Here is a 23859-nt window from a genome sequence, read left to right on the forward strand (position 1 = left end):
CATGCTTACCAAATAAGATATACATTTCCAAGGCGTTCCGTTTCATCCAGAATAAAAACTAAGTGAACAAAAGTATTTTTTTTTAATATAATTTTATATTTAAATGCTGTAACTATATGTACTGTTTACCAGTATTCTAAATATGTACATTCTATGAGAGATTTGGTGTGTATATATACACGTGTGCAATATGTAAGCAGATACATGTTCGCGGGGGGGGGGGGGTATGAGAATGACGAGAAGTTATTCGGTATATTACACTTACATTAAACACAGACATTGGAATAAATCTTAGTAATACTTTTGCAAAGAAGAAAGATTGACATGTGTTTAAAATATGTAGGCAACAAACTACCGGGGTGATGAAATAGCGGGGCTGCTGTGAAAATGACCTACCAAGCCAGGTGTCATTCCTGTGTAGAGGGACCACGAGATATACTGACATCACAGTTATAACAAATGGGGAACTGATAGGGAAATGAACTCGTTTGGTTTTCATTTTTCTGTTCCAAATGTGATAATGAAACAGATTAGAATACAATTATTAGGTACTTTTGCAGTACACTTTAACCCCTGGGTCTGTTATCTCAAAGTTCAAATGATGAACTGGCTATATATGTTATTAAATGGGCGGATCCATTAATTTTTTCAAGAAAGTCTGAAGGATATTTTACCCCTCAGATTTCAAATATGTTGCATTCAACAATAAAGTGTCTTTTGTGTGAAGAAAAGAATTAATATGGGTTAATTATATGAGCTTTAATTTAAACGTTTTTCTTCATCTGTACACATAGATCTTCATATTTAGGAAATGAATATGTACATAGCATAAAAATGTCCATGGCCATCCAGTCCTCTGAATCAAGGCTCATTGTTATGAATTGATATCAGTTGAAACAAAATGCTCTAAATACATTTTAAACCTCAGCCATGGCCATATAGAAGATAAAACACAAAAATCATAATATGTATTTAGCTTTTAATCACTTCTTTTATTTTCATCATCAAGAAACATTCATAAATTCAAAAAAGCATCTATACACAATCACAGTTCTTATTCAGACACTATAGCTTACGTTGCAGCACTGGAAAGCACAATTTCGCCAAGCAACAACAACAGAACACAATTTCACAAAGTAGAACAGGGCACAATTTCACAAAGTAGAACAACAGAGCACACTCAATTTGTCTTGTTTCCTGCAAAATGACTTCACATGAATCTGGGTCCGTCCGTTCCCCACAGGAAGCTGTCAATGTGAGGGAGAAGAGGCGTTGTCCCGTTAAGGATGTCCTCCATCACAGTGTCTACGGAGTGAACAAAACGTGTGACGTCATTAGACAACTTCCACCTCTTCTTCGTTGGGGTGGGATCCTCTTCGAACGGATTCTTGATCCTCAGACTGTTCTTGACGCTAGAAGACTCTGTAAGTGTGGGAATAAATGAAACATCTTTCTTGGGAGTCTTGCTGGCTGTCATGGACATGGGTAATGCTGAAGTCAGTGCGGGGAATCCATATGGAACCGGGTCAAAAGTCGGGACACTAAAGGCCAGAGAAGGGTGAGACCACACAGAGGGGGTCAAACGGGGTTCCTTCTTAAGAACACGCAGAGTTTCCCGGACGGTGTGGAGTGGTCCCTCGTTGAAAGTACCGTTGCCTTGTAGTTCTGTCTCTTCTAGATCTCGCTTACGTTTCTGGGAGGTTTTGCACAGCTGGAAGACAGACTGAGTTTTCTCTAGCTCCACCAAAAATTCGGAAGTGTCCCCCTTTGCCACCTCTCTGTCTCGCCTCCGGTCAGCCTTTCTTTGTCCTTTGAACCAATTCTGAAATAACGTAGTACTTAAATTTAAATTTAACATTACATTTCATTCCATTACAACATAAACATTGCAACAGGAATACCCGATTTACATAGTTTCACGTTGACAAAGAGATGATACCCTCCCTCTCTTACGACATAAGGAAAGGACCCTCACAATGAGGATAAAATAAACTATCAATGTATCTTTATTTATTTGTAGGTTATATATTACACCCACGATCAACACCACATGTTTTCAGTTCATACATGTATATTCAGAAGGAAGCAATTCTGTCACAATGACAAATAAAAGATGGCTTTTTAAATTAAAAAAAAAAAATAGAAACTATTCTGCAATGTTCAGTATTAACGCTTCTTTTTATTGTGCTTTATATTTTCATATCTTCGCTGTTCAAATAAGAAAAGTTATTTTCAATCTAGTAATTTCTGCACGGCAGTTTACTTTGAAATGACTTTATATACATAAAGACTAAATTTCAAGACTAAATAGAAACTTCAACATTTCTGAAAGAGTATTGTTCAATATGCTTAATCAAATCAATGTGTTTAAAACTGGATTGAATTTGTTATTTTATTTCAGAATGATATTACTTTTAAATTAATAAAATATAATTAAAACAGGATTTTGTATAATGTAATGATTGCTTAGTCAGTATTTCAATAGAAAAATTCGCTGACAATCGATATTTAGACACAACTTCGAATTTCGCGAAAAAAATACGCGTATTGTATATTGAGATCACAAACTTGTGATTTTGAAATATGTTCAACCCTTAAAATAACATTAGTCCATTTCTAGTTTGTTGTTAGAATAATTACCTGGACTCGTTTCTCCGTCTCGCCGATGATCTCACAGATCTTCGTCCTCTCGCTCTTTGTAGGGAATCCATTGATGTGATAGAATTCCTTCAAAATGTCCAACGCAAACATGCTGAATGTAGAATAACGACCAGAAGCTAAAAAGAAAGTAAAAAACATGTTAAGCCTTAGTCACAGCTGGTCGTATGTACTTCTACGTGGGGTCTACGGTAAGATTTTAATGAAAATCTTGCGAGATACGCTTTTGGAAGGACGTACACGTCCCGTAAGCACGCTCGTTGGTTGTGGACATGCACAACAATCAACCATGGTTTTCTTGGGATTTCTGAAAACGTACGCTGCAGTTTGGAGCACAATACTTGCAATCGGCACCGCACATTGCGACAAATTTACGTGACACATACGACCCGTGCTTCGAATATCTGTTGGTCTTACGTTGCACTCTCAATCACTTCAACGCGATTTTTAACGCTACGATCAGCCACGGGAGCCACGACAGGCAGAACCCGTGCCCAGGCACGATCAACATTCACCAGACACGTACAGCCAGTTGTGAGTGAGGCTTAAAGTCTGTCATTATCTAATATTTACATCAAGTGTGATTCCCTCCATTTCTTACAGAAAAGTATTGTTATTTCTAGCTAAAATCTGACAGGATTGAAATATTGAATGATTGAAATCTCACGTTTAACGATTGTCAAGAAACCTGCGAAAAAATAATGAAAATCATGGACTACACGAAATAATCATTATGACGCCAGACATAAATTATAATTGAAGACGTATTAAATACTTATACTAACTTAATTTTTTCTTACCTTTTTAGATCAATTTATTAATTTGTTGGAGAAAGATAAAAATAACTCAAGCTAAAAAGGCAAACAAAATAAGGTTTTGAGGTGAAGCGCACAGAGTCATATACTCAGACATGTTCAGATTTCATCGAGCAGCCATCAATGCAGAAAAAAATATTAGTCTGTGAGTAGCTATTTATCCATAAAATCAGTCGACAGTTGGTTTGATACTCGTATTCTTTACTCAAAAAAATCTGCTCAGTTTGAATTTAGAGCTTAACGAACAATTTTTTTCGTACTCTAAACCCTAACCCTACTCAGGTTCAAACCGCATACACTGGGCACACCCGACTAGCGGGGGAGGAATGAGCCTGAAAATTAACCCTACTCTAAATTCTAACCCTACATAGGTTCAAACTGCATTCACTGGGCACACCCGACTTGCAGGGGAGGAATGAGCCTGAAAATTAACCCTTCTCTAAATTCTAACCCTACTCAGGTTCAAACTGCATTCACTGGGCACACCCGACTTGCGGGGGAGGAATGAGCCTGAAAATTAACCCTACTCTAAATTCTAACCCTACTCAGGTTCAAACTGCATTCACTGGGCACACCCGACTTGCGGGGAGGAATGAGCCTGAAAATTAACCCTACTCTAAATCCTAACCCTACTCAGGTTCAAACTGCATTCACTGGGCACACCCGACTTGCGGGGGAGGAATGAGCCTGAAAATTAACCCTACTCTAAATCCTAACCCTACTCAGGTTCAAACTGCATTCACTGGGCACACCCGACTTGCGGGGGAGGAATGAGCCTGAAAATTAACCCTACTCTAAATCCTAACCCTACTCAGGTTCAAACTGCATTCACTGGGCACACCCGACTTGCGGGGAGGAATGAGCCTGAAAATTAACCCTACTCTAAATCCTAACCCTACTCAGGTTCAAACTGCATTCACTGGGCACACCCGACTTGCGGGGGAGGAATGAGCCTGAAAATTAACCCTACTCTAAATCCTACCCCTACTCAGGTTCAAACTGCATTCACTGGGCACACCCGACTTGCGGGGGAGGAATGAGCCTGAAAATTAACCCTACTCTAAATTCTAACCCTACTCAGGTTCAAACTGCATTCACTGGGCACACCCGGCCTGCAGGGGAGGAATGAGCCTGAAAATTAACCTTACTCTAAATTCTAACCCTACTCAGGTTCAAACTGCATTCACTGGGCACACCCGACTTGCGGGGGAGGAATGAGCCTGAAAATTAACCCTACTCTAAATCCTAACCCTACTCAGGTTCAAACTGCATTCACTGGGCACACCCGACTTGCGGGGGAGGAATGAGCCTGAAAATTAACCCTACTCTAAATTCTAACCCTACTCAGGTTCAAACTGCATTCACTGGGCACACCCGACTGGCGGGGGAGGAATGAGCCAGAAAATTAACCCTACTCTAAATTCTAACCCTACTCAGGTTCAAACTGCATTCACTGGGCACACCCGACTTGCGGGGAGGAATGAGCCTGAAAATTAACCCTACTCTAAATTCTAACCCTACTCAGGTTCAAACTGCATTCACTGGGCACACCCGACTTGCGGGGGAGGAATGAGCCTGAAAATTAACCCTTCTCTAAATTCTAACCCTACTCAGGTTCAAACAGCATTCACTGGGCACACCCGACTGGCGGGGGAGAAATGAGCCTAAAAATTAACCCTACTCTAAATTCTTACCCTACTCAGGTTCAAACTGCATTCACTGGGCACACCCGACTATCGGGGGAGGAATGAGCCTGAAAATTAACCCTACTCTAAATTCTAACCCTACTTAGGTTCAAACTGCATTCACTGGGCACACCCGACTTGCGGGGGAGGATGAGCCAGAAAAATAACCCTACTATAAATTCTAACCCTACTCAGGTTCAAACTGCATTCACTAGACACACCCGACTTGCGGGGGAGGAATGAGCCTGAAAATTAACCCTACTCTGAATTCTAACCCTACTCAGGTTCAAACTGCATTCACTGGGCACACCCGAATGGCGGGGGAGAAATGAGCCTAAAAATTAACCCTACTCTAAATTCTTACCCTACTCAGGTTCAAACTGCATTCACTGGGCACACCCGACTATCGGGGGAGGAATGAGCCTGAAAATTAACCCTACTCTAAATTCTAACCCTACTTAGGTTCAAACTGCATTCACTGGGCACACCCGACTTGCGGGGGAGGAATGAGCCAGAAAAATAACCCTACTATAAATTCTAACCCCACTCAGGTTCAAACTGCATTCACTAGACACACCCGACTTGCGGGGGGGGGAATGAGTCTGAAAATGAACCCTACTCTAAATCCTAACCCTACTCAGGTTCAAACTGCATTCACTGGGCACACCCGACTTGCGGGGAGGAATGAGCCTGAAAATTAACCCTACTCTAAATCCTAACCCTACTCAGGTTCAAACTGCATTCACTGGGCACACCCGACTTGCGGGGGAGGAATGAGCCTGAAAATTAACCCTACTCTAAATCCTACCCCTACTCAGGTTCAAACTGCATTCACTGGGCACACCCGACTTGCGGGGGAGGAATGAGCCTGAAAATTAACCCTACTCTAAATTCTAACCCTACTCAGGTTCAAACTGCATTCACTGGGCACACCCGGCCTGCAGGGGAGGAATGAGCCTGAAAATTAACCTTACTCTAAATTCTAACCCTACTCAGGTTCAAACTGCATTCACTGGGCACACCCGACTTGCGGGGGAGGAATGAGCCTGAAAATTAACCCTTCTCTAAATCCTAACCCTACTCAGGTTCAAACTGCATTCACTGGGCACACCCGACTTGCGGGGGAGGAATGAGCCTGAAAATTAACCCTACTCTAAATTCTAACCCTACTCAGGTTCAAACTGCATTCACTGGGCACACCCGACTGGCGGGGGAGGAATGAGCCTGAAAATTAACCCTACTCTAAATTCTAACCCTACTCAGGTTCAAACTGCATTCACTGGGCACACCCGACTTGCGGGGAGGAATGAGCCTGAAAATTAACCCTACTCTAAATTCTAACCCTACTCAGGTTCAAACTGCATTCACTGGGCACACCCGACTTGCGGGGGAGGAATGAGCCTGAAAATTAACCCTTCTCTAAATTCTAACCCTACTCAGGTTCAAACAGCATTCACTGGGCACACCCGACTGGCGGGGGAGAAATGAGCCTAAAAATTAACCCTACTCTAAATTCTTACCCTACTCAGGTTCAAACTGCATTCACTGGGCACACCCGACTATCGGGGGAGGAATGAGCCTGAAAATTAACCCTACTCTAAATTCTAACCCTACTTAGGTTCAAACTGCATTCACTGGGCACACCCGACTTGCGGGGGAGGAATGAGCCAGAAAAATAACCCTACTATAAATTCTAACCCCACTCAGGTTCAAACTGCATTCACTAGACACACCCGACTTGCGGGGGGGGGAATGAGTCTGAAAATGAACCCTACTCTAAATCCTAACCCTACTCAGGTTCAAACTGCATTCACTGGGCACACCCGACTTGCGGGGAGGAATGAGCCTGAAAATTAACCCTACTCTAAATCCTAACCCTACTCAGGTTCAAACTGCATTCACTGGGCACACCCGACTTGCGGGGGAGGAATGAGCCTGAAAATTAACCCTACTCTAAATCCTACCCCTACTCAGGTTCAAACTGCATTCACTGGGCACACCCGACTTGCGGGGGAGGAATGAGCCTGAAAATTAACCCTACTCTAAATTCTAACCCTACTCAGGTTCAAACTGCATTCACTGGGCACACCCGGCCTGCAGGGGAGGAATGAGCCTGAAAATTAACCTTACTCTAAATTCTAACCCTACTCAGGTTCAAACTGCATTCACTGGGCACACCCGACTTGCGGGGGAGGAATGAGCCTGAAAATTAACCCTTCTCTAAATCCTAACCCTACTCAGGTTCAAACTGCATTCACTGGGCACACCCGACTGGCGGGGGAGGAATGAGCCTGAAAATTAACCCTACTCTAAATTCTAACCCTACTCAGGTTCAAACTGCATTCACTGGGCACACCCGACTGGCGGGGGAGGAATGAGCCTGAAAATTAACCCTACTCTAAATTCTAACCCTACTCAGGTTCAAACTGCATTCACTGGGCACACCCGACTTGCGGGGAGGAATGAGCCTGAAAATTAACCCTACTCTAAATTCTAACCCTACTCAGGTTCAAACTGCATTCACTGGGCACACCCGACTTGCGGGGGAGGAATGAGCCTGAAAATTAACCCTTCTCTAAATTCTAACCCTACTCAGGTTCAAACAGCATTCACTGGGCACACCCGACTGGCGGGGGAGAAATGAGCCTAAAAATTAACCCTACTCTAAATTCTTACCCTACTCAGGTTCAAACTGCATTCACTGGGCACACCCGACTATCGGGGGAGGAATGAGCCTGAAAATTAACCCTACTCTAAATTCTAACCCTACTTAGGTTCAAACTGCATTCACTGGGCACACCCGACTTGCGGGGGAGGATGAGCCAGAAAAATAACCCTACTATAAATTCTAACCCTACTCAGGTTCAAACTGCATTCACTAGACACACCCGACTTGCGGGGGAGGAATGAGCCTGAAAATTAACCCTACTCTGAATTCTAACCCTACTCAGGTTCAAACTGCATTCACTGGGCACACCCGAATGGCGGGGGAGAAATGAGCCTAAAAATTAACCCTACTCTAAATTCTTACCCTACTCAGGTTCAAACTGCATTCACTGGGCACACCCGACTATCGGGGGAGGAATGAGCCTGAAAATTAACCCTACTCTAAATTCTAACCCTACTTAGGTTCAAACTGCATTCACTGGGCACACCCGACTTGCGGGGGAGGAATGAGCCAGAAAAATAACCCTACTATAAATTCTAACCCCACTCAGGTTCAAACTGCATTCACTAGACACACCCGACTTGCGGGGGGGGGGGGAATGAGTCTGAAAATGAACCCTACTCTAAATTTTAACCCTTTTCAGGTTCAAACTGCATTCACTGGGCACACCCGACTGGCGGGGAAGGAATGTGCCTGAAAATTAACCGTACTCTAAATCCTAACCCTACTCAGGTTCAAACTGCATTTACTGGGCACACCCGACTTGCGGGGAACTGAAAGTTTACCCTACTCTAAATTCTTACCCTACTCAGGTTCAAATATCATTCACTGGGCACACCCGACTGGCGGGGGAGGAATGAGCCTGAAAATTAACCCTACTCTAAATTCTAACCCTACTCAGGTTCAAACATCATTCACTGGGCACACCCGACTTGCGGGGAGGAATGAGCCTGAAAATTAACCCTACTCTAAATTCTAACCCTACTCAGGTTCAAACTGCATTCACTGGGCACACCCGACTTGCGGAGGAGGAATGAGTCTGAAAATTAACCCTACTCTAAATTCTAACCCTACTCAGGTTCAAACTGCATTCACTGGGCACACGCGACTTGCGGAGGAGGAATGAGTCTGAAAATTAACCCTACTCTAAATTCTAACCCTACTCAGGTTCAAACTGCATTCACTGGGCACACCCGACTTGCGGGTGAGGAATGAGCCTGAAAATTAACCCTACTCTTAATACTAACCCTACTCGGGTTCAAACTGCATTCACTGGGCACACCCGTCTGGCGGGGAACTGAAAGTTTACCCTACTCTAAATTCTTACCCTACTCAGGTTCAAACATCATTCACTGGGCACACCCGACTGGCGGGGAGAAATAGGCCTGAAAATTAACCCTACTATAAATTCTAACCCTACTCAGGTTCAAACTGCATTCACTAGACACATCCGACTTGCGGAGGAGGAATGAGTATGAAAATTAACCCTACTCTAAATTCTAACCCTACTCAGGTTCAAACTGCATTCACTGGGCACACCCGACTTGCGGGTGAGGAATGAGCCTGAAAATTAACCCTACTCTTAATACTAACCCTACTCAGGTTCAAACTGCATTCACTGGGCACACCCGTCTGGCGGGGGAGGAATGAGCCTGAAAATTAACCCTACTATAAATTCTAACCCTACTCAGGTTCAAACTGCATTCACTGGGCACACCCGACTGGCGGGGGAGGAATGAGCCTGAAAATTAACCTTACTCTAAATTTTAACCCTATTCAGGTTCAAACTGCATTCACTGGGCACACCCGACTTGCGGGGAGGAATGAGCCTGAAAATTAACCCTACTCTAAATCCTAACCCTACTCAGGTTCAAACGACATTCACTGGGCACACCCGACTAGCGGGGGAGAGACTGAAAATTAACCCTACTCTAAATTCTAACCCTACTCAGGTTCAAACTGCATTCACTGGGCACACCCGACTGGCGGGGGAGGGTTGGGCCGGGGGGCGGGGCCGGGGGGCCTGTCCCCACCACTTTTTCTCGCAGCAAGTGATGTTTTAAAATTAACATTTACATTTGAATTATCGTGGAGTTGACCTCCCCCCACTTTTTTGAAGGATGTAAAAAATTAATATGAAAATAAAATAATACGTGCCTGCTTACATTATTGCTTAACCAGTCTATCTAAATCTACACAGCTGTTTCGGTAAATTTGTATCTAAAGTTACGGGTTTAGATTTTAAATTTCGTATAATATATAGACGCAAGTATATATGTGATACATGTATATATCAATTTATAACAATAATTGAAATATTTCGTTTATTTAAACACACCCGACCATAAACTACATTTTGACTCTACACATATGGTATGTTCATAATTGAAATTTAAGGTATTAATTCTGTAACATGCCGTCCAAAAGTTGAGGTATATATAATTTTATACAGTATTTAAATTTATAACTTTTAAACAATATTTATCACACTTATACGAGGGTCAATCAAAAAATACGAAGACAATGTGGCTGTTTATCATATATTTTTCATGAAAGTCATACTTAACAGATTAATCTGTGCACCAACACTTATGTTATTGATATGCCAAGTTTTAGTCCATTTGATGAGACGGTATTTTTGTTACCCCTTTTTAAAAACAACATGTTTTGTCACCACGGCGCACGACAACGTTCAAAACATGACGTCAAGATAAAACACGCACAGTTTATAGATATACCCCATCTTTATATCATGCTTAGTCTCTTGTGCCTTTCTCCTTACAATTTAAAATGGCACTGAACCACTAAACATCTTATTTGCACACATTTGTACGAGAATTATACGTTAGTTCTTCAAAGTTTTCATTTTCTAACCGTGTATCTCTTAGTTTACAGTAAGGATAACCCTGAACGTCGCTTGACGTCGACGTTACTTCTTTTTTGACCAAATATTTACAGATATTCTACTCTCTTTCTGACTGTTTTATATTCAAAATACAATGACCACCACCCCCACAAAATTTATTACAGTTAAACACAAACTTGCAAATAATTGTTGACTTATTTTTTGCACCATTGAGCATTTTCACAGCTTGTATCGGCTTTTTCCTGAGTTAAATCCATTTTATTTGTACTTCTCGTTGCGCCGTGACGTCCGGCGACGTCGATGTTTTTAGTCAATTCTAAAGAGGACTATCTGACTTTAGTTACTAATATCTGTTCGACAAAACAATTTATTCCGTCATTATTTGGTACATAGAATACCATGAACTTTACTAAATTTGAAGTTTCAATATTATTTGGTTTTAAGCCCAATTTATGGAGATATTACTTTCAACATAATATGGTTTATTGATGACATAACACACATTTTGACCGTGCGCCGTGACCTCATTTTTGCAGGATTAAATTCTAAGTAATTCTTAGAAATTAAGAAATTTATTAACTTTTTTTTCTTGCAAATTGTTGAAAACTATTGCTAAATTATGTCTACCAAATTTAGTAATGATATGACGTTAAGTAACATAGATATGACAAAAGTCTTCGTATTTTTTGATTGACCCTCGTATAATTATATAATTGTGGTTGATAGTGGTTTATTACTATTCATTGTGGCTAAAAGACGCCCCATAAACCTAACATGTCTTAGTTTCATATATGGCTTTTCATCTAGTCTGCGTGTACTCAAAGCTTAGGTCAATTGACAGTGGGATATACAAGAGGTGTGAATGAAACATGTATATAGACAATAGACAATGTCTCACGCCAAACCTTGTGTATATACACAAGAGGGGTATGGTTGTCTGGGGTGTGTAAAGATCAAAAGGACGTTTATATACTTCATTGATGTATATTTAACAGATTTTGTCGATATATATTGTCAATTTCTTCAGGCTTTTAATTGTCGATTATTCTCTCAAAAAAATTCTGAGTAGAGTTCAAGACCTCATCATTTTTGTTTATAAATGTCATACATGTTTAAACTTAGGCAATAAAATGCTTTTGAAAAATGAATATGCCAGCCCATTAACTACCGATAAAAATGTATTAAATGAAAATGCTACGAGGCTAAAGCCTAATTAAAAGCACAAATAGTGTTTGATAAATAGTCATGAATCATGTGTTGTGTGAGCGGTTTCTGTAAACGTGAAATCATATAAGTTTTGGCATTTTTTGATAAGTAAAATAATTTATAGCTCTCTCTCTCTCTCTCATTTAAAGTAACCACATAATAAGCATCACTTAATCTATAAAGTTTACAAACTGATTGGTACGCTACATGTATTTCACATTTTAAAAAAAGGGTGAAGAATAAAATTAGATTGCAAAGAATTTCACTGGCATTAAAAAAAATCGGAGATCAATCATCGCTTGTATTTGAAGATTTTTGAAGAACATGAAATCTATGATGTTGTGAACATGAATACTTTTATTTATTTTATATATTTACATTTTCCAGTGTCTTTGCCTGCGATAACACTACGTATCGATTTTGTACTATAAAACCCATAATACAAATGACGCCAAATTAAGGCGCCAGCGGGGTTTGCTTATTTATATTTAATCGTACGATGGCTTAAAATTATATAAATATAAGTAATAAGGAATCATTCTTTGAATATTATGATGTGATAATTTCGGTCGGGGCGTGATCAAATCTATCATAAAGCCCTTCGGGCTTTATTGGATTTGATCACGCCCTGACCAAAATTATCACCTCATGATACTCAAAGAATGATTCCTTATTCCTTATATAAACCAAAAACATCAAATAAACTTTGAATTAATTATATATAAGCAGCAATTCATTTCAGATTTCATTAAAAAAATACCTGATCGGCTTAAAATTTCTCAAATCTTAAAATTTCCTTATGGGGACATAGGCTGCAATTTTCATATGGCATTTTATTTTTATTTTGAAATTGGAATTTTCTACTCAAATGACATAAAAATGTAATGTTTTATACACTTTTTATATATTTACATTTTCCAGCGTCTTTGCCTGCATGTAATGTTTTATACACTTTTGTCTGCCATGTTTTTATAGAAAAAGATATTTGGATGGCCCGCAAGACAACATTTATTAGTTGTCAAGATTAAAGATTTACACAATTTGTACATATGAAAAACAATCCTTAGATTTTAGTAGGATTCCGGTGATTGCCGCGGATTTTGGTTATTCGATATACCAATATATATATCGGTAGTGCGACCGATTTCACTAGTCTAAATTTTACTTTTTTATAGATCAACATACGACATGTAACTGTTACAGTGATATAATTATTTTTTTTTTTGCATTAATAAGTAATTGCAAATTTAAAGCAATTAATATTTCAACTGATTATACGATGCATCCATAAACAGATACTAGACTTAAGTATACATGTATAAGTATGCACATGCGCTTACAATGAATCTATAGTGAAATAATGTTCCCTATACTTGATGTCTTAATATGGGTGTGACCTATATTTTATGATTTCAAACTTTAATTAGGTTCGATAGCATACATGTATGTTAAACGTATTTTGTACTACACCAGTGTAATAATCCATATCGCACTGTCATCACTGTATAATGTTAGTACATTTTTTTTCGCTTGTCACGAGTTTTGACAAATAACCTTTACAATCTTTCTTCACCTTAAACACATTGAATGTGTCTGAATACTAGATGCGTCTTACTACTAGTAAGTTATTTCCTATCTTTTTATATTATTAATATATTTTAATAGTATGGGTTCGGGCGGGACGCCAACCTCAATTAAAACTTAGTGAACTCAGAAGGTAATATTTATAACCGAAATGAGGCCTTAGTACCACCCCCCCCCCCCAAAAAAAAAAAAACTCCCGGCTAACATTCCAGTGGATCACACCCAGTCAATTCATGTAATAGCTTTAGAGCAATAAAACTGAAGGGGAATTTGATATGTCAATATTTTATATAAATTTTGTCATCATTTTATAGGTGTCATGAATTTTGGCCCTAGGCAATTAGTATACATTTAACGAACGGGAATCCTTTGGTCGAAAAATATTTCTACGTTATGTCAAATAGGTTTGTTCCCGTTTTGCACACATTTCAAAATTAGGTATCGAAAAAATGTGTGCGAAACGGGAATTTGACCAGGTGAGATAATTGCTTAATTGCTATAGTCTATATCCCAATACCTGCAAAGGCAATTGACAATAAAATAAATAAAACATATCTACTCGCAATTTATATTTACATTTATTTTATGTTACAATATAACTTGCATAAAAGCACATTTACATAATAATTACCATCCATATTCATGAATTTGATTTCAAACATCAATTTGGTCATGAACAATTTCATTATTTTTTTTAAATAAGAAAGATTGTTGCAAACATGTTGAATATGTAGCACCTTTATTTAACTTACTGCCTATAGGAGGTACATGTACACGCTAAAAGTTTGAAGAGAAAATATCATACGTTAATATTTAATTATTGCTTTTGCTGACATAAATGGAGGAGATGTGTCTAGTGAAAACGCTGTTTAATATTTTTCATTTATGTTGTGGCTTGAATATTCGGAGAAATAGACAAACTGTATGATGATAAATCGGCAATTTTATATGCTTCAAAACTGTAAAGATTATTTCACAAAACATATCGACCTAATTCATGCATTTTCAACCTTTTTCAGTTTGAGTTATATCGCATCAATATTAAAATATTATTTTTGTCAGATTTTTTATGTATTTAACCTCTAATTTGAAAAACTAGAAAGTGACCCGCCATATACTAAATGTATGTACTAAGTGATGTCATAAGAACTACTGTCAAGGTCGCTACTTCAAAGATTGAAATATTTTGTGATAAAGACCTGTTTTCTTTCATAATATTCTTTCTGTTGATACCAAACAAAAACATGCGTTTTACATAATTTGCAAATCGATTGTAAAAAGAGACACGAGTACCCATAAGACTGTCCATGTAGTTTTCCCCATTATCATATAATTATCCATTGAATCAGCTTCCAATTGGCTTTCGACCAGCAATTTTTCCTGATTCATTTTGTTTTATATTTAAGGTAAATGGACAAAAATTTGAAAGTCAAATCATCTAATCATTATTTTTTTATCAGTGTGCGGAAATTGAAGACTTTTTAAATATATCATTATCTTTATTTTATCAAACGAAAAAAATGGTGATAGTTATTAGACCTAAAACACAACAAAATATCTATTACTTCTTGTTTTATCGTTAAGGTGCTGATAAAACACAGGTAAACACCCAGGTAAAATCTTTGACCGAAAGCAGACTATAATTGCTATCACAACATAAATCACACCTATTGTTCTATAACCAATTATCAAATGTGTGCAAAACGGGATCACACCGTCAAATATTAGGCCTAATTACCATTTTCCTACATTTAAAAGTATTTATTTTCTAGTATTTAAAATTAAAAATACTTTTTGATACCACAAAACCATTGATGTGACTTACTTTTAACCTTTTTTGTGAGATTTTTGCTTTCTTTTTAAAATGGTTAAAGTAATCAGTAAAATGTGATAGGATAGAAAATTTCTGTTACCTGTAAAGATACATACGCATTTAAACGATCGCTTTCGTTAAATTGATTATGGACGATAATTACTGATAGACTCTGATCAATGGTCGATCACTTTCTGTGGACTTATGAAGAATATAGTGTTGTGCATTTCGAGAGAAAACGGCCGTTACCCCTATTCTAAAATACTCTTCAATCATGACAACAATCTCTATCATTCCAGTGTCATGCTAATGTAAGGTAAATTTAGATTGGTGACTCTATAATAATGCCAATTAATTAAGAAACCTTTCAGTTTGTCAAAAATAATCCGTATATTTCGTAACAAATTATGATAACAAGCAGTAGAACTATCATCTATCAAGTTTTATAAAACATAAATATATTAAGTTTATACTCAAATGAGTATTTAATATCTTATTCTATTAAATTAAAACCCGATTAAACTACATACCTCTATTTTCCTTGTCTGCCATCTCCGGGTGCTATGATTAGTATAAATGTTTTACCCCGATTTATATATACCTGCAATTGGTAATGACGAGAACTTAATTAGGAGTACAAAATTCAAGATAAAAGAGAATCAAATGTAGTCATTATCTATCTACCTAATTACAGCAATTACCCTGGACGGTTTTCTCCCTGTAAACATTTATAATTACCGATGTATGTTCTTAGTTAATGTAACTGTCGTTAAACTTCTCATAATTATAGATATTTAAAATTAATAAGTTAAAATTTAACGGTAACCCCTTTTAACATAAGATAAAAAGCATAATCCGATATTATCTAAAAAATAAAAAGACACAGTTACTGAGAGAGAGAGAGAGAGAGAGAGAGAGAGAGAGAGAGAGAGAGAGAGATATGGATGTGCATACATAGTATATATATATATATATATATATATATATATATATATATATATATATATATATATATAGTTATAGTTGATTTTTAAACACAAGCGCAGTATACACATGCATACATAAAAAGAAAATTGACCCCTTAAAAAGTAGAACATAAAGACAATATTATGAATTTTTTCTATCAAAATGTATTATTTAAATTTCAAAGTTTTTACAATGTACCATGAATTATAGTCTCGTGCAGAAAATTGCATAGTTTCTCATTTACACAATTACAAAAGTCTGATTTAAAAATTACACTAGACAATATTATGAAAGTTCTACTGTATGATATCAAATGCATGAAACAAAAATAATGTATATAAGAAGCTGCACTTGCAGCATCGATATAATATACATGTAAACGCTTCTTTTATTATAAATGCTCCCTTACGGAACCAGTTCATTAGGAATACAGTGTCTTCCGGAGAACCAGTAACAGTTCTTTGCCGCGCAGTCCGCTGCGGTTGTCGCTCGGAGACACTCCACTAGATCAAACGACAGGGCGCGTTTTCTTAAAAAGTAATTGTTCTCCACCGTTTCCTTGATTTTTGCGGAAAGCTTTGTTTCACACCATTTGACCAATGAGTTCTTAGCTCTATTGCAGATGCTGTAAGGTTTCGAACAAAATACACTTTTCTCTGAAATAACACAAGTATTCTGATCAAGACATATTCATGAAAATTTAATATGTATGTAATCGTATGTATTTAACAGTAAAAAATATTCTTATCATATCTTAAGAGAGAGAGAGAGAGAGAGAGAGAGAGAGAGAGAGAGAGAGAGAGAGAGAGAGAGAGAGAGAGATGCATCACATAACGAGAAAATAGCAAATTTCTTTTTAATTGATCACAATGCGCTTAGGAATTGTTCATTCAAACTTGTGAATTTTTAAGATACCTCACTACACCCAGACTTATACTTTGTAACTTTTTAAGAAACTACGTCACAAGTTAATTGGCGATTTCAATATTTTGTTAAGCTGTTTGTATCGATGGATTTGAGGGTAAATGTTCATTGGTCAGGAGCTTAATTATCGGGCTCGTGAACTGCAGATCATGAGTTCGAATTCTCCTAAGCCTTTGTTCATATTAACTGAATTATTACTTAAACTTTGATCCAAAATTGTACTGTACATTTCTTCGCCTTATTTGACCTGAACATGTATACTTTTTATCCATATCATGCTATCATAATCAAGTATTTTCTGTTGATTTGAGATACTAAATGTATTTCAATATATAATGAGCCATCTTACTAACACTCTGGCAGACAAAGGAAGCGTTTGCCTCCCGTTTCCCTGACTTTGGCATAAATAGAGCATTAATCAAAATATTAGGGTCACAAATATGATCTCTTTTACACACGTTTGAATTCTTGCAAACGTTGATGTCATGTACAGATCTTAATACCAGTAATAAAGCTCCTATCAGACTGCTATAGAATAAAACTTAATTACTCGTGCCTACTGGGATTTGGGTGGAGGTCGTCTTTCATATTATTTTTATGGGTGGGGGATAGATCATCAGAGCAGCCGTCTTTCAGTATACCAGACAGTATCACAAACATGTGATTAAAACTTTTCATCAATTTTTATTCGTATTGTTCAGTCATAAACAATATCAAAATCAAACAGGAAATTAGAATTTTAAAGTTCAAATTAAAAAATAACACCGAACAAATAACTACAAAAAAGTACTTTTCAGCGAAATATTTTATTGTCCTTTATAATAAGCTTGAGGTGGAGCATAAGATTTTGGCGCCATCGCCATTGCTGGGGCTCCCCAAGACTTGCCTACAACTTGGGCTGGTGCGCCCCATGATGACTTAGCAGCTGCAGGAGCATACATCATGCTTTTTGAGGGCGCTGCAACAACTGGTGCATATGCACCACTTTTAGGTGCAGCAACAACTGGGGCGTATGAAACTCCCTTAGATCGGGAGGGTGCAGACTGAACTGGGACGTATCTGGCCATAGCAGGGGCGTAGTAATAGGTAGTTGCTGGACCACGTGGTCCTGGATATCCAGTGTATCCTCTGTCTCCTCGTCGTCCTTTGTATCCAGAATATCCCTGTTTTCCCGCAGGTCCGAACTCTCCGCGAGGTCCTACTGGTCCCCTTGCTCCTTCCGGACCAGGCTTTCCGACGGGTCCTGGTTCACCTACAGCGCCGTCCTGTCCCGGGGCCCCACCGTATCCTTGTATTCCTTGCATTCCATTTGGTCCCATGGGACCGGCTGGTCCGGCTAGTCCGGGCTCTCCCGCCTCACCGGGATATCCGGGATAACCTATCGAAGAAAGTATACAAAAATAAAAATACATACATGCTAGCACAATATATTTATGAACAGTTTTGATCAGAAAACACTACTGACACCCCCCCCCCCCAAAAAAAATCCAACAAAACAGGAATTAGTTATGCCTTCTCCTTTCTATGTAATTGTATAAAAGCAGACTTTACCTTGAGCGCCGGTTTGACCGGGTTCTCCTGTGAGTCCCTTCTGTCCCTGAGGTCCGACTGGGCCCATGGGGCCTGGGGCTCCCTGGTCACCTACTGGACCCTGCTCACCAATTGGACCGTGTGGCCCGGGGGCACCAGGGTCGCCAACCATACCCTGAGCTCCCTGCTCACCGATAGCTCCCTTAAGACCCGGATTACCTCGGGGCCCCTCGGGACCTGCATCTCCTGGAAGTCCGGGGTGTCCCTGGGGTCCTTAAACAAAGGGATGTACACATGTAAAGATGAAACCGAAACGTATGATTTCTCTTACAATGAAAATACGGTTTCATGATGCACGGGCTGATTAAAGAGGTTTTTAAAAAAAAAATTTGGAGACTGCAAATGATCATAGGTCTATCTACAAGTACGGAAAGGGATATAGGGAAGTCCAAATGAAGAATCATTGATAGAAAAATAACGTCAAAATTTAAATTGATAACACTTCTGAAATAGTTTCAACAATACGAGAAATTATGTAACCCCCCCCCCCCCCCAAAAAAAAAAAACAAAAAACCCAAACAAAAAAAAAAATTAAAAAAATATTGACGGTTTAAAATCATAAATAAGAAAAATTGTTCCATAAAATATAAAAATGATTTCACATATTTTTACCACAGCCTGATCGGAGATAAGAGAAGAGATTTTGGTTAAGATGGGATGGGTGCGAAATCTTGCAAATCAACAATGTACTTCAAATATAATAAAAATTAAATAATAGAAATTAAAATATTCAAATTGGCAAAAACAGGGCATAATATCAAACCGCTTACATGATTAAATTTTGAATTACACGTATAATGTAACAGAATATAGGCCCCTAGCTCGGTGAGTTGACTTACCCCTGCGTCCCGCGGGTCCCATCGCTGTTGGTGGGGCAGCATAGTACATTACATGGCGTTTGGTGCGGTCATGATCCTCTGTAAAAAAAAATAAATAATTTTACGGATTGAGTGACTGAAAAAATGTGGTTTGTTTAGTTTTTCCAAAGTTGATTTAAAAAAAAATCTCATTTACATGCATGCAATCATTCGAGGCAGACTTCGTTTGGACATGAGAACTGCTTTTGCTGAGAATAGATATATCTCTGCGTGCCGGAAATTCATCGTAGACAAAAAAGTTCAAAAGCTTAAAGGCACGACTCATTTTGCCAATGTTTAAAAACGTATGGTAATATACCTGGTTAATGAATCTAAATGCACAAAAAATATGAAATATTTTTTGTGCAATTTATAAAAAGTTAAAATTGTACAGTTCGATACGTAACATTTCTCCAATAAAATCGTAATACTAAATCCATTCTGCTTTTCAATTAATATAGCAAATCATAAATCTATTTCAATTATTATTATCCTGGAACACGCTTACAATTTCTTTCCTAGTAGATGCATAGCTTTTGCCAGAGAGATGTGGAGGGAAACATACAATTCATTTTTTAGCATAACTTTTACAGAAAATTGTGAAAAAAATATAAAAATGCAGTAACATATTTCAAAAATTGCTTGATTCCAAACCTACCAGGAATTTCGTGTTCTGCGAGGCGTGCGGCATCGATCCGTTCTTTGAGTTTGGCTATTTCCTCTTTGACGCGGAACAGATCCTCGGCAAACTTGTCGATCTGGTCCTGGAGATCGCTAGCAGACACGGTGGCCACGAAGGCGCCACAGAGAGCAAGAAGAAGATATACGTTCATGGCTGATGAAGAGACTTGGTCTGAAGTCTGCCGCCACTCAACGAATTTATAAGGCAGCTCCCGCGCCAAGTCATGCTTCGTTTGGCTTAAGACTGATTTAGCTCAACAGGATGTTTTCTTGCTAGGACAACGATATGTAGAATGTGCATGACATTCATGAACAGTCAAAGGGGAGAGAACGCGATTTATACACTGTAAAGTCATGCACATAAACATATATTCATAAAAAATCTCCAAAAACTTTGATCTGAAATACATCCAAAATGTTTTCGTTACTTTAAATTTATTATTTTTTGTACGATGTGCATTTTTATTTAGGGAAAACGATGCTATGAATTCGAATTCAGTGCATTCGAACTCTTATGAAATATAATTATAATTCATTTCATGGTTTTCTGGTTTAGGTCATTCATTAACATTTATTACAAAAAATGTAGGTATTTTATTTAATATGACTGTGTTGTGCTTTTGTGTAAAGAGGAATAACTCGGATTGCGATTTTTATCATGATATGATAAACGTAAATCTAAATACTAGTACCATCGCAGGTCTTAACATTAGTGAGGCGAGCTTTAAGGCCCGGTTGCCAAAGACCGGTTTACCATTTCTAACGAAGGGAATTCAAAAGAAACTTGCAAGCTTTTCTTTGTAAAAGAATTGAATTACAACTTTGCTCTTAGACAATTTCAAAGATTTACAACAAGAAAAATATCACTAAGCTTGCTGGTTGCAAAATAGATTCTATTTCATAAAATGTACATGTACACCTAAAATGTTTATAAATCAAGCCAAAAACATTTTAAGTTGATTTGAAAATATTTACTGTTCATACTGGTTACAATAAATGAAATGGTTACACATTCTAATTGTATGTCCAAGTGATAATTCAATTGCACAATGTCTGGATTTCTCCTTCCATTAATTTCCCCTTCCTTTATTTCAGATTCAATTCCAGGAAACTTTAGATAAGTAAATGTAGATTGCAAACAAAGGTCCCGAGAATTTCACTGAAGCAAGCAGATAGATTAAAATAAACGAGGCGGAATAATGCAAGCAATGGTTCTTCCTTGAATTCTGAGATTACGGGTGAAACAAGAGAAACCTTATCTCTAAGTATAAAGAGGTTTTGGTCATGGCTCATTTGCAGAGCTTTTTGAATTAGGTAGATTAACTTAAATTGTGAACGTTTCTTTTTAACAAGATGCAACGTTAACAAAATGGATGCCAGTTTTGTCCTAATTAAAGCGTAAATATTTATTGCTATATACACTGTAATTTGGGTCAATTATCATTTATGGATAACAGTAAAAGCGATTGTTTTTGGTAACTCGTCAAAGTTATTTATACTGTAAATAAATTACTATGCTAAATTCGATCGCATTATAAAGTAATGAAATTCTCATTATTTCATTTCTTGCAAAGAAAATAATGCCCTCTTCTGAATATCTATTTGAATATATATCGATTTCACAATACGGCAAGTTTTAGACTAATATACATGTACATGTACATGTATACTGAAATGGACAGAGAACCAGTTTCTTCACGATTGCTGTATTGTTTCCAGGGGAAAAGGATATGATATACTTTACTGTCTTAAATTAAACAATAAAATGATTTTTTTTATGATTCATGCGGGACATTAAGGTGGAGATATTGCAGAAAAAATACATAACCTGTGTTGGTGTAAATTTTTTCTGCAATAATCGCTACATTCATAACTCGCATGCATCACCAAAGAAAGCATTTTATAGTTTATACATACATCTTTCTTTAACAAATAAATAAATTGATTGTAAAAAGTAAGAAAAAAAATTGACGAATTGTTAATGTATAGAGAAACAGCCAAATCGTCATCTGTGGTAACTTCTATGGGAACTGGAGTCTGACATCATCATGATTATTTCGTGCAGTTCGTGATTTGTTTTCAGGTTGTTGAAGGTTTCGACCAATCGATAAACGGGGCTTGTACATGTCTGTTCTGTCAGTTTCTACAGAGCTCTGAACTTTAACAATCAATTTCAGTAAGAAATAGTGAGAATATTACTTGGTGGAGGTAAAGACTACAATATGGAAACAAACAAATTACAATGCTTTGTTTTTTTAAGTTAAACATAAAATATGTTTCCAAGAGGAGTTTAATCTGTTCTAGACCTTCAAATATAATTGCAAAGCTTTATTTTGGGAAGGGTTTTAAGTGTAATATCTGTATTACATGTAGGTTGACAAAAACCATATTTTAATATGGATGCTACGAAGCATTGAAGTCTACGGATCTAGAGAGGGAATCTCCCCGTCTCTAGAAAAATTGAAACACATTTTATTTTCAAAGTTTACTTGACGAAAAGAGGCACCGAACCTCCCTCTTCCTATGAAAATCAAAATTATCTTTGAGACCCCCTCCCCTTACAATTTTTTTTGGATCTGATTTAACAAACATTTTCTAGGAGAAGTATTCTTGACATGCTTGAAGACTAAATTTTACAAGTTATTCTTGGCAAACTTCGGGAATGGGAATTGTCTCAGTCTAATAAAAATAAGACAATGAAACATTTTGAAAATTTGAATTATTACATGACATGAAGCATGGGACTTTGTCCATCCCCTTTTTATGACAAAGAATTTTAGCTTATTTACCTGCTACATACAGATTTGTGCAAGATAAAGCCACTGGAAAAATATGTGTAAGCATAAACTTGACAATCACCAATCACAGTTACAATCTGCATTTCGTAATCGATAAATATAGTAATATATCGATATATCATTCAAATCGTTTGCGTGAAATCAAGACTCTACGGTCTACTGGAGGTTGATATCATTCACGCAAGAAATTGTTAACAGGATACTATAGTACAGTCGCTAGTTCTCAAGCCTTTCGGCCTTCAAGGGGAAAAACAACGTGCTTTCCCGAGGTCTGACAAAAGCTAATGAAGAATTCAAGATAAAATCTGCAGTAATGTAGCAGCGCATGTGGGTTTTTTTTAATTGGGATAAAACTAAAGAAAAAAAACTTTTTTCGAATCCAATCAACTACGGATAGAGCATAATGATATCATTTACAAAGATGCTGACCTTTGTCACAAATGGACAATTGTCTTTACTCATTTCTCAGGCACGTAGCATCGTTTTTGAAAGTGGGGGGGGGGGGGGGCAGACTCATCCAAAAAATCTTGACAAGCAAAAAAAAAAAAAAAAAAAAAAAAAAAAAAAAGGACAACTTTTAAGTTTCCCCAAAATCTTCAAAATCCTAATCCGGGGGGGGGGGGGGGGGGGGCAACTCCATGATAATTCCATTTTTTATATGTAAATTTCAAAAAATTTGTTGCTGCGAGAAAAAGTGGGGGGGGGGGGCAGGCCCCCCCTGGCCCCCCCTGATGCTACGTGCCTGTTT

The 23859-nt window shown here is 37.7% G+C and overlaps 2 protein-coding genes across 3 annotated transcripts; both read right to left on the reverse strand.

Moving 5' to 3' along the window:
* Nucleotides 1-978: 978 nt before the first annotated feature.
* On the reverse strand, nt 979-15880 carry LOC128156454 (uncharacterized). 2 transcript variants are annotated; one of them, XM_052818616.1, is made up of 3 exons: nt 15826-15880; nt 2641-2777; nt 979-1822 (listed from the first exon to the last, which is right to left on the reverse strand). In XM_052818616.1, the coding sequence occupies exons 1-3, from the start codon at nt 15845-15847 to the stop codon at nt 1211-1213; spliced, it is 771 nt and encodes a 256-aa protein (XP_052674576.1). In that variant the 5' UTR covers nt 15848-15880; the 3' UTR covers nt 979-1210. The 2 variants fall into 2 exon arrangements, with proteins under 2 accessions (XP_052674576.1, XP_052674575.1); XM_052818615.1 differs by lacking the exon at nt 15826-15880 and adding an exon at nt 2881-3001.
* A 1969-nt stretch (nt 15881-17849) lies between these two features.
* On the reverse strand, nt 17850-20501 carry LOC128155313 (collagen alpha-1(II) chain-like). The gene is made up of 4 exons (XM_052816955.1): nt 20291-20501; nt 19615-19692; nt 18737-18988; nt 17850-18563 (listed from the first exon to the last, which is right to left on the reverse strand). The coding sequence occupies exons 1-4, from the start codon at nt 20463-20465 to the stop codon at nt 17992-17994; spliced, it is 1077 nt and encodes a 358-aa protein (XP_052672915.1). The 5' UTR covers nt 20466-20501; the 3' UTR covers nt 17850-17991.
* Nucleotides 20502-23859: the final 3358 nt, after the last annotated feature.

This window comes from Crassostrea angulata, chromosome 7 (genome assembly GCF_025612915.1).
Source record: "Crassostrea angulata isolate pt1a10 chromosome 7, ASM2561291v2, whole genome shotgun sequence".
Lineage (NCBI taxonomy): Eukaryota > Metazoa > Mollusca > Bivalvia > Ostreida > Ostreidae > Magallana > Magallana angulata.

Coding starts and splice junctions, on each gene's coding strand:
- LOC128156454 (XM_052818615.1), bottom strand. CDS start 2,932: ATGTCCACAACCAACGAGCGTGCTTACGGGACGTGTACGTCCTTCCAA. Junction 2,778..2,880: donor GTGTACGTCCTTCCAAAAGC/GTATCTCGCAAG, acceptor CTTTCTTTTTAG/CTTCTGGTCGTTATTCTACA. Junction 1,823..2,640: donor AGACGGAGAAACGAGTCCAG/GTAATTATTCTA, acceptor ACGTTATTTCAG/AATTGGTTCAAAGGACAAAG.
- LOC128155313 (XM_052816955.1), bottom strand. CDS start 20,465: ATGAACGTATATCTTCTTCTTGCTCTCTGTGGCGCCTTCGTGGCCACC. Junction 19,693..20,290: donor CGCAGAACACGAAATTCCTG/GTAGGTTTGGAA, acceptor TTTTTTTTACAG/AGGATCATGACCGCACCAAA. Junction 18,564..18,736: donor CGGTCAAACCGGCGCTCAAG/GTAAAGTCTGCT, acceptor TTTCTTCGATAG/GTTATCCCGGATATCCCGGT.